The sequence below is a fragment of the Procambarus clarkii genome, chromosome 9, assembly GCF_040958095.1.
Source record: "Procambarus clarkii isolate CNS0578487 chromosome 9, FALCON_Pclarkii_2.0, whole genome shotgun sequence".
Classification (NCBI taxonomy): Eukaryota; Metazoa; Arthropoda; class Malacostraca; order Decapoda; family Cambaridae; genus Procambarus; species Procambarus clarkii.
In genome coordinates, this window is record NC_091158.1 from 13,351,223 (window position 1) to 13,363,143 (window position 11,921).

The window sequence follows — 11,921 nt, forward strand, 5'->3', positions numbered from 1 at the left end:
AACCCATAACACTGAAGCCGAAGAACTTCGTAGTCAGGAAGGGTATGGGAATGTACTGGTTTGGCAAGAGACTAGACTAAACTAGAAGAATAGGCTGCTGGCTAATATCGCAGAGTTAAATGGTATACCTAGTTTTAATGATAGGCTCAATAGATACAGTAGATGAAGGGCTGGATCTAGATGAATTTATTCACCGCCCTGAATAGGTCAATACTTCCACTGCTGTGACTACATTTGTTAGGCATTCATCCTTATCTTTCCAGTTTCGTGTTTCCAGCAGTATACCCGTCGTCTTGTTCCTCCTCCCAGCTCTTGTTTCTCCTCGGGGTCTGTCTTGTATGTTCCAGTTGTCTTGTCAATGGTGAGGGAAGCGGAATGGGGAGAGGAGAGTGTAACGGGAACGAATGGGAAGAAGGTGAAAGTGAAGATGAAGGGAAAGGTGAAGTGAGAATAATGAGGCGGAAGGGGGAGATGGGAATGGGATCGGAAGAGACGGAAGTTTGAAGGGAAGATAATGACGTTCAATGAAATAAAAATGAGCAGAAGTAGAGAGAAAAGAAAAGGGAGTGGAGAAGGACAGAGAAAGAAGAGGAAATAGAGGTGGGAGAATGAGAGAGGAACTTAGGAAAGCGTAGGTGGAAAGAATGGCAGGGAGAAATGCAGGGGAAGGGGAAGAAGTGTATGTGAGAGAGAGGGAAGGAGGGAAGGGGAAGAAGTGTGTGAAAGAGAAAGAGAGAGAGAGAGAGAGAGGGAAGGATGGAAGGGGAAGAAGTGTGTGAGAGAGAGAGAGAGAGGGAAGGAGGGAAGGGGAAGAAGTGTGTGAGAGAGAGAGAGAGAGAGGGAAGGAGGGAAGGGGAAGAAGTGTGTGTGAGAGAGAGAGAGAGAGGGAAGGAGGGAAGGGGAAGAAGTGTGTGAGAGAGAGAGAGAGAGAGGGAAGGAGGGAAGGGGAAGAAGTGTGTGAGAGAGAGAGAGAGAGAGGGAAGGAGGGAAGGGGAAGAAGTGTGTGTGAGAGAGAGAGAGAGAGAGAGAGAGAGAGAGAGAGAGAGAGGGAAGGAGGGAAGGGGAAGAAGTGTGTGTGAGAGAGAGAGAGAGAGAGAGAGAGAGAGGGAAGGAGGGAAGGGGAAGAAGTGTGTGCGAGAGAGAGAGAGAGAGAGAGAGGGAAGGAGGGAAGGGGAAGAAGTGTGTGAGAGAGAGAGAGAGAGAGAGAGAGGGAAGGAGGGAAGGGGAAGAAGTGTGTGTGAGAGAGAGAGAGAGAGAGGTAGGGAGGGAAGGGTTGGCACGGGAAGGCGCCACCGTCAGCGAGCGGGGACCCTAGTGGCTGTCGCTGGTGATAGGCAACACAAGTTAGCTCAAGAGGTAATAAAGCTCTGCGGAACGTGATGCGTTTACTGAGACGCTGGCGGGAGACCCTCTGGAGGACGCTGGCGGGAGACCCTCTGGAGGACGCTGGCGGGAGACCCTCTGGAGGACGCTGGCGGGAGACCCTCTGGAGGACGCTGGCGGGAGACCCTCTGGAGGACGCTGGCGGGAGACCCTCTGGAGGACGCTGGCGGGAGACCCCATGGAGGACGCTGGCGGGAGACCCACTGGAGGACGCTGGCGGGAGACCCCATGGAGGACGCTGGCGGGAGACCCTCTGGAGGACGCTGGCGGGAGACCCCATGGAGGACGCTGGCGGGAGACCCCATGGAGGACGCTGGCGGGAGACCCTCTGGAGGACGCTGGCGGGAGACCCACTGGAGGACGCTGGCGGGAGACCCTCTGGAGGACGCTGGCGGGAGACCCTCTGGAGGACGCTGGCGGGAGACCCTCTGGAGGACGCTGGCGGGAGACCCACTGGAGGACGCTGGCGGGAGACCCTCTGGAGGACGCTGGCGGGAGACCCACTGGAGGACGCTGGCGGGAGACCCACTGGAGGACGCTGGCGGGAGACCCATGGAGGACGCTGGCGGGAGACCCACTGGAGGACACTGGCGGGAGACCCTCTGGAGGACGCTGGCGGGAGACCCACTGGAGGACGCTGGCGGGAGACCCATGGAGGACGCTGGCGGGAGACCCACTGGAGGACGCTGGCGGGAGACCCATGGAGGACGCTGGCGGGAGACCCACTGGAGGACGCTGGCGGGAGACCCATGGAGGACGCTGGCGGGAGACCCACTGGAGGACGCTGGCGGGAGACCCATGGAGGACGCTGGCGGGAGACCCACTGGAGGACACTGGCGGGAGACCCTCTGGAGGACGCTGGCGGGAGACCCACTGGGAGATACTGCTGCTAGGCACACTGGGAGACGCCGGCGGGAGACCCACTAGGAGACTGCTGGGAGACACACAGGCAAACCAACTGGGAGATTATACATTGAGATCGTACTGGCTTCCTACACTGCCTTCCTCCCACTGGACCTAGTGTGAGTGAGTGTCTTGTTCCTCCCAATTTATCTCAATCCCCTCAGGTCCCCTCCTTCAGGTCCTCTCCCTCCAGGTTCTTTCCCTGCAAACCACCTCCCTCGGGCCCTTCTCACTCAGGTCTCACTCTTACAGCTCGCCTAATGCAGGTTCTGACTTGCCAGAATCATTTTCTTAGTCCCTCTGTTCCAAATAATCTCTGTGGTCTTTGGCGTTTAATGCTCCTATCCATGGGTATAGAGTCTTCAGGGATAGAGCCTATCCCTAGAGTCTTCACTCTTCGTTTTTTTTTTCCTTTAGGGCTACTGACTTTGAAGGTTCAGCCCCAAGTTAGCTTCCATCAGATCTTCCATCTTCATGTTTTCCCATTTTTTCCCAGGATCGGCCCTAGGTTAACGTCGATCAGATCTCCAATCTTCAGGTTTCCCTAGTAGCGATGTCAGGATATCGTTCATCAGGCTTCTAATCCTCAGGCCTCCCCAGATTTCCCCAGGTCCCTCCCAGGATCACTGTGCCAAAGTTTCCATCCGCAAGTCCTCCTCGTCTCCAGCCTCCTCCTGCCCGGCAGCAGACGACAACGAGTTCAATTCAATTTGTGGCCGTCGCGCTATACGGAGTCTGAGTGTTTGTCGCTATCCTCGCAGGTCGCTTCGCCTAACGACGTGTGATTTGTATTTGCCAGGCTGTTACCTCGGCGTCGGTGTGGCGGCTGCGGCAGAAGGCTTCGCTCGCCCTCCCCGCCAGTTTCCGCCTCGCCCCGTCCCAAACTTAATAAAATGTCCAGTCGGGCCCGGTACTCAGTTATGCCTCGCTGGGGAGCCTCTGTTAGTCTTCCCCGACCCGCCATCACCATTTCCTTGATCTTTTTATCCCGTAACAAATGCCTGCTACATTATTTACAGTTCTCTCGAATTCTATTAGTGGAGTTGCTGGCATTAACGTGGCCATTACACGTTATGATGCCCAGGGGAGGGAATCCAATCGCCTGCTGCCACTCAACCCCGATGTCGCTTGTTTTTCTCGCCGCCCGCTTCTCCTGCCTCGCTGGAAAATCATGTCTGAAAGGTTCCAGGTTTTTACACGGAAAACTGATATTGTCGGGGGTCTCTCTACTCTGATAGTAGAACGACAGCCCCACCAAGTTTGTCCTTGGACAAGAAATTACTTTAAATTCTTAGTAGGGGAAATGGGGTAAAGCACGAGAGCAAGGGTAAAGAGACGAAAGAAGTAAGAGGGAGGAACGTAGAAAGATGTTGCTGGCCCGAGCAACAGCTGTAAGAGGATATTTGCCCAAGTTGCTTTTGCACCTCATGGGTCATTTAAAGGCCCTCAAAAACAAGACTCGGAAATCGTTTCTAGCAGTTGCAAGATTTTTGCGCAACGGTTCCGCTACTTGTTAAGCAAAACATGAAGGAAGTTTTCCATTTGCTTTAACAGAAGGGTCATCAACATTGACTCCTCCTGAGACAGTGTTGGTGACCCTGAGACAGTGTTGGTGACCCCTGAGACAGTGTTGGTGACCCTGAGACAGTGTTGGTGACCCTGAGACAGTGTTGGTGACCCTGAGACAGTGTTGGTGACCCTGAGACAGTGTTGGTGACCCTGAGACAGTGTTGGTGACCCTGAGACAGTGTTGGTGACCCTGAGACAGTGTTGGTGACCCTGAGACAGTGTTGGTGACCCCTGAGACAAGTGTTGGTAACCCTGAGACAGTGTTGGTGACCTCTGAGACAGTGTTGGTGACCCTGAGCCAGCGATGATGACCTTTCTCATGCATAAATTTGCCAGGACCGGCATATCATAGCAACCAAACTGTACTTTCTCTGTTTTTTCTTTGTAATATCACTTGTGTATAGAGTCATTGTTAAACATAGATGTTACAAAGCCTGTCAGGTTCTCTCTGCCTGTTCAGTGTTCATTGCACGCTGCAAAGTATCTGTAATGATAAATATCACTTTAACATAAGGTGAAGGTTATCTTCTATCTTGAGATGATTTCGATTCTTCTTAATGTCCCCGCGGCCCGGTCCTCGACCAGGCCTCCACCCCCAGGAAGCAGCCCGTGACAGCTGACTAACACCCAGGTACCTGTTTTACTGCTAGGTAACAAGTGAAGCACAAGATCACGGTATTCTTAGTTAAATGGTAAACGTTATATATGCAACAGTACACAAGGGCACTGAAAACTTTGCAAACACGTTGGTAAGGAAATTCAATTGGCAGAATTTTTTGTTGGTAGACGGCGAAGAAGGTTGTATCCCGGGCAGGGGTTGGGGCGCCGGGTGGCTCAGGCCCGGGCGCGCACTCGTAAACACGCTCCGACATCACCCTCCTGAGAGACAACTCTCCAACGCCTCCAACCTCCGCCCAAACTTTCCTGACACTCTCCCATCGCCTCCACTTGCGAATCCTCATGGTGATTCAAGGACAAGTTGGAGAGTCGACTACTGCTCTCTCTCTCTCTCTCGGTCTCATCTTTAAGATGAATTTGCATCAAATTTCGATGGTGGAGGCAGGAGGAGGAGTTGATTATGAGGGTCGCTTCAGGAAGGTCCAGCAGAGCACACGTCAGAAGACAACTGCGAGGGTCTTGTGCATATGTGTAGTACCAACATGACGGCCGGAGAAGTTCAACATGTATATCATTTATTATTGAGAAATGTCTCTCAGTCTTTCATTGAGCGATACCTTCCGCCCGCTCGGCTGTCTCCGCCTGGTCATCGGGAGCGGATCCACGTAGCCCACTAGACTGACTCTTACTGAACAGTTGATATAACGTACGAAGAGCAACTGGAACATAATTGTCACGTGAGAAATAGTTGTGATTGAATTGCTGTTTTGCTATGATTAGATGTTCAGTGTTTCATGAAGGCCACTACGGGCTCACCATAGCCCGTGCTAATTGGAACTTTTTGTTCCAAGTAGCGAATCTTAAACAACATGATGCTGGGCCAGCTGGACACACAAGAGAGACGTAATGTTTTGCATATATCTCACCGGTAATTAAGAGGTTCGGGTGACCAATGTACACAACCCATCCTCTTATTTAGATAGTACTTTTTGTAATCTCTGTGGACCATCGTTCATAGATTGACGTTATGGACACTTAGTAGAATTTGGTACTATTCTCTTATTGAGTCTGGGGAAAAAATAAGGCTGAAACCAAACTTAAATTATTCTTCGGCCTAGTATAACACATATATGCACTATATTAGCATTCATACAGCATGTATTAGGCCTAGGAAGGTTAGGTTAGGTTGTATTAGCAACATCTTGAGGTTATCTTGAGATGATTTCGGGGCTTTAGTGTCCCCGCGGGGACACTAAAAAGCCCCGAAATCATCTCAAGATAACCTCCCCGCGGCCCGGTCCTCGACCAGGCCTCCACCCCCAGGAAGCAGCCCGTGACAGCTGACTAACACCCAGGTACCTATTTTACTGCTAGGTAACAGAGGCATAGGGTGAAAGAAACTCTGCCCATTGTTTCTCTCCGGCGCCCGGGATCGAACCCGGGACCACAGGATCACAAGTCCAGTGTGCTGTCCGCTCGGCCGACCGGCTCCCCAATACATAAATACAAAACCTTTCCCGGGTTTGTCCTAATACAGTAGTACCAAATTCTACTTTCTAATTGTCCCTTACATCAATATTTGTAGGATGGTCCACACGGTTACTATTGGTACTATGAACACGGGAGGATGGGCTGGTGTGCACGACCTCTTCCTCATGATAAGATGTACCGCACATCTCAGACTCTGAGGAGGACTGTTGGTGGTGCTGCATCAAACTGCTCTTCACTAGACCACCTGTTGTGGTGCCTCTTATGCAGATGAGGAGTCACAACGTGGCTGAAAAATGTTGACCAAACCACACACTAAAAAGTGAAGAGACGTCGACGAGTCACAATAACGTGGCTGAAAAATGGTGACCAGACCACACACACTAGAAGGTGAAGGGACGACGACGTTTCAGTCCGTCCTGGATCATTCTCAATCCTGGACCATCGACTTGAGAAGGGTCCAGGACGGACCGAAACGTCGTCGTCCCTTCACCTTTTAGTGTGTGGTCTGGTCTACTTACTTTACCCACGTTATTGTGACTCATCGCCTGCATAAGCAAATTGAATCACATTTACAGAGAAAAAGGCATACTTTGCGTGAATTACTTTAAGAAAAGGCAAAGCTATCTGTAACATCCCTTACGGACGCATATATCACCAACCAAGACAGCACTTCCAATAATATTCGATATAACTGTTTGATATACCTCTTGTTGCAATGGTTAGAAGTGATATCGAAGATGAAAGTGGTGTTTTAGTTGGTAATATTCGCGTCCATAGGATTGTATACAGGTAGTTTTAGCTTTTACTAACAGCGGGTATATGCAGGACACGCCTTGCTCTGTAAATGAACAAATCCACAAGGGCCGTGACGAGGATTCGAACCTGCGTCCGGGAGCATCCCAGACACTGCCTTAATCGACTGAGCTACGACAGGGTAAAAGGGATTTGTTCATTTGATGCATCACGTTAGTGTGATCTCTGTGTGTGTTGCTCTGTAATATTGTCCAGTTTGCCTAGTTCCACGCGGATGATCTTGTGCTGCTGGAAGACATTGTTTAGATTCGGTCAGACTGGCTAAGAACTTTGTTTTGATGATTGATTACGGATACTTTCTCGATCCTCATATCGCAGCTTCCGATCCTCATATTGCAGCTTCTGATCCTCATATTGCGGCTTCTGATCCTCATATCGCAGCTTCCGATCCTCATATTGCGGCTTCTGATCCTCATATTGCAGCTTCTGATCCTCATATTGCAGCTTCTGATCCTCATATTGCAGCTTTTGATCCTCATATTGCGGCTTCTGATCCTCATATTGCGGCTTCTGATCCTCATATTGCGGCTTCTGATCCTCATATTGCGGCTTCTGATCCTCATATTGCAGCTTTTGATCCTCATATTGCGGCTTCTGATCCTCATATTGCAGCTTTTGATCCTCATATTGCGGCTTCTGATCCTCATATTGCGGCTTCTGATCCTCATATTGCAGCTTCTGATCCTCATATTGCAGCTTTTGATCCTCATATTGCGGCTTCTGATCCTCATATTGCGGCTTCTGATCCTCATATTGCAGCTTTTGATCCTCATATTGCGGCTTCTGATCCTCATATTGCGGCTTCTGATCCCCATATTGCAGCTTTTGATCCTCATATTGCGGCTTCTGATCCTCATATTGCGGCTTCTGATCCTCATATTGCAGCTTCTGATCCTCATATTGCAGTTTCTGATCCTCATATTGCGGCTTCTGGTCCTCATATTGCAGCTTTTGATCCTCATATTGCGGCTTCTGATCCTCATATTGCGGCTTCTGATCCTCATATTGAAGGTACTGATCCTCATATTGCGGCTTCTGATCCTCATATCGCAGCTTCTGATCCTCATATTGCGGCTCCTGACCCCTCATATCTCGGCTCCTTATCCTCATATCCCAGCTTCATATGCTAGTATCTCAGCTATTTATCCTCGTATCCCTTTTCAGTGTTATGTAGCCATAATGGCTTAGTACCTTCTCCTTATAACTACTTGAACCTTGGTTGACTTATCCGGAGTCGGAACTTGTGGAACTTTCTACTTGGAACTTTTTGTTCCAAGTAACAAATCTGAAACAACAACGGAGTTGGGTGCTACAATTTCGGTAATTGTAGACCGAGTTACCCTCCCCCCCCCTCCTCTACCCGACAAGACTGTCAAGCCAGCTACTTCTACTTCTACTACTATTACTACTACGAGCAATAGGAGGTGCTGTAGATTGTACCGCAAGTAGGTTTGGGCTGTGTCGCCGATGCGCAAACGCTACAGTCATCTGCACGTACAGATCTTAGTAGGATCTGTACGTGCACATCCTATTAAGGTTGTGGCGCAACGGCGTTTTTTTTTTTTTTTTTTGCAAGTAGTCAAGTAGATGGTATATTTATAGGGCGGTAGATGGTGCAGGAAGTGAAATAGACGTTGCAAATAATGAAGCATATGTTGCAAGTAGGGAAGAACATGTTTGCTAGCAGTGAAGTATATGCTGCAAGTGTGCGCCTCACTAAAGAAAAAAACTCGCAGCCCTCTAAGCTAGGGCGATATATTTCAATAAGAGGGGAAAGTCGACTTTTTGCATCCCGACCCGAGAAAATGTTGGAGATGCAGTGTTATTTGGAGCTGAAGACTGGCCATTTGGAGAGGGGGAGGGTGGAGTTGCTGTTGAGCATATGCAGGCATATATCCATGTCTGCGAATAGAATTGTCCAAAGTGTGAAGCCAGGCGCTTAGACCTAGCTTGACTCGATTTTCCAACATGAAATATGGGTGGGAAGGGGAGGTATGGGATATCATAGGCTAGTCGGGGTCGGCCCCACGTGCCATGTTTTATAAAATTTCGGCATGGATAAGGACCCCCTTCTCTCTCTGCGAATTTCACGAACTCTGAAATGAAATCGCGGATGTGTTTTCCGCAGTTTCCCCGCGCATTTTTCATGGTTTACTCGAAAACGATGCACATGAATTTATTCAAGTTACAGTATTACATTTTCTGAGTCAGAGAGAGAGGAGAGACAGTGACTGAATAGAGAAGGAAGGAGAGGGTAGAAAATGAGAAGGTGAGGGTGGAGAGGGAATATTGGGGGAGAGGGAGAAGAAGTAGAGAAGATGGGGACATATGGGAAGAGAGGTGGGAGGGTAGAGGGGAGATTGTGAGAGAGAACAGAGACGGAAGGAACGAGACCCAGGCACCCTGAGCTAGTAGTGGGTGTGTTGTGTATATAATATATATATATATAATATATGTCTATATATATTGACTGCCACGATCATGTTTGGCACTGTCCGCCAGCTACTTAACTAAATATTTTCAAAATAAAAATTTCAAAACAATTTGTTCTTATAGTAATATGCACAATTATTCACTGATCTCGAGAAAATTAACATTAATTTCATGCTGTCAATAATTTACCCGAAGTTGCATAAAGTAGACGAAGCTTCCACAGCTTGAAGGGTTTCTCAGGCCACGAACCCCTTGATCAAAGTAAGGGGTAATTATTCTCGTTTAGTATTTGAGACCACTGAGCTCCTCTCAATGCCACCACCAACACATCATTGACAGACAATTATATTTTTTATAAGAGACAGCTAATGAATTTGAGCAGCTCATTACTCCATGGTTGTACTTCCGTAGACTTCTGAGTACGTGATGTCGAAATGGGGAATTTATTTTTAGTATCATTGCGTCTTTAGTCACTCTATTGTTCTTGTGGATATTTTGATGGTGCACACGAAGTTTGGTAGTGCAGGATAGTGGTCACATGCTCCTGAATGATCAACTATCCTGCGAGATGGTATTTTTCTGAGGATCACATAGACACAAACTATGTAACCCTTAATATAGTCTAGGGTAGCAGCACAGATACAGATGTTAATCAAAAAAATATAGAGCTAAACCACAAAACACCATCTTAGAATTGTTTGTTTTACAAAATATATTATTTTGTTGTTGTTAGATTGACTTCTGAGTTACGGGTTGGTTTACGTTTTTCGGGAAGCAGATTTTAAGTGGTGTTACATATCCTGGAGCTCCAGTCCTTGCAACGGAATGTGATCTTACGGACTGATGAAGTTAACTATTTAACTACGAGTGGGATTTTGGGGTGTGTGGGAAGATGATAGGGCGCATACGTGACGGAGAGAGAGAGAGAGAGAGAGAGAGAGAGAGAGAGAGAGAGAGAGAGAGAGAGAGAGAGAGAGAGAGGTAATGGATGAACACGACTACAAAGACAAGTTGGTAAGGGAGTTAGAGGAAGGGATGAAGGTGTCATGGCCCGTTGCAAGTAGCGACCTCTTCTGGTTTGACTGTGTGTGCGTGTGTGTGCGTGTGTGTGAGTGTGTACATAGATATGTATGTTTGGCAATCATACCACAAGCGAGTTACTGACGCTTCTCAAAGGGTCGAGAAGCTGGAGTAGTAGAGCAGTTAGTGTTCAACGCGTCCTACCGGCTACGACCAATTCAACTCGAGACCACTACTTAAAGTCTCATTTCAACTAATGTAAAACAGCAGAAGACAGCAAACAGTTAGTCAGACAAAAACTGGTGCAAACAGACAGACTAATGGTCCAGAGTGAAACGTGACGCTGAAAATTCCATGGAGTAAAAATGATGGAGCCGACCAGCACGCTTGCGCGCCCGCACTCCCGCCTCGGCTATTAGCCTCGTCCATGCTCAAATATTTCTGTGTTGTTCATAGAATGGCCGCACCAGCCATCCTGCGTGGACAAAAAGTGCATTCACTGAAGGTTACGAATTGCCTTTTATGCTTGCGCATATGTTTGGGTTGAGAGATGGAAAGAGTGCTTATGTGGGCTTGTTTTCTCTCAATTCAGATTTTCACTCGGCACGTGAAATGTTTAACAGTCATGAATTAATATTACGAGATTATATATATAACATTCTTTATTAGTTCTACGTAATTATAGTTTCGTTTTTGTAGGCTTGAAATTATAATTGGTACGATCTGTATTAACTAGTTGCAAAGGAAGGGGGTAATAAGACCGTTTTTACCAATAGAAGCTTTCCATAAACAGCCTAGTTTGGGTTTTATGGTCTGTTGGTGTTTGTAATCCTTTGTAATCCAGCCAACATGTTACACCTGGGGTGTGGCTTGTGTATGCGTGGCCACGTAGAGGTGATGGATGGTTAAATTCGCATGAAAACCTCGAGTAATTGCAGGAAGCTGATGGCCATGTATGATGGTTTGGCTCTCCCAAAATGTGTTTTTTTTTCCCCCCTGGAGTGAGCCACTGAAACCGAAAAATATGATGGAGGCAGACGGTGGCCACTCGGGCTACCTAACTCAACACAAATATTGAATTTTCTCAACTATTTTGTCCACTTTTGTGTAAATATATATATATATATATATATATATATATATATATATATATATATATATATATATATATATATATATATATGTTGTACCTAGTAGCCAGAACGTCGTACTCGGCCTGCTATACAAGGCCCGATTTGCCTAATAAGCCAAGTTTTCCTGAATTAATATATTTTCTCCAATTTTTTTCTTATGAAATGATAAAGCTACCCATTTCATTATGTATGAGGTCAATTTTTTTTTTATTGGAGTTAAAATTAACGTAGATATATGACCGAACCTAACCAATCCTACCTAACCTAACCTAACCTAACATATCTTTATAGGTTAGGTTAGGTAGCCGAAAAAGTTAGGTTAGGTTAGGTTAGGCAGGTTAGGTAGTCGAAAAACAATTAATTCATGAAAATTTGGCTTATTAGGCAAATCGGGCCTTGCATAGTAGGCTGAGAAGTGCGTTCTGGCTACTAGGTACGACATATATATTATATATATATATATATACACACCGTATATATGTTTATAACATATTTTGTTGCCCTGAGTAACATGTTGTCGACTTCCTATTTTGTGGTGGTACATACTGAAGGGTAAAT

The 11,921-nt window shown here is 47.2% G+C and overlaps 1 protein-coding gene across 1 annotated transcript; it reads right to left on the bottom strand.

The window, feature by feature from the left end:
- Nucleotides 1-7,038: 7,038 nt before the first annotated feature.
- Nucleotides 7,039-7,866, bottom strand: LOC138362808 (golgin subfamily A member 6-like protein 22). Its single transcript, XM_069321371.1, has one exon. The coding sequence runs from the start codon at nucleotides 7,864-7,866 to the stop codon at nucleotides 7,039-7,041; it is 828 nt and encodes a 275-aa protein (XP_069177472.1).
- Between the last annotated feature and the right edge of the window lie 4,055 nt (nucleotides 7,867-11,921).

Coding starts and splice junctions, on each gene's coding strand:
- LOC138362808 (XM_069321371.1), bottom strand. CDS start 7,866: ATGAGGGGTCAGGAGCCGCAATATGAGGATCAGAAGCTGCGATATGAG.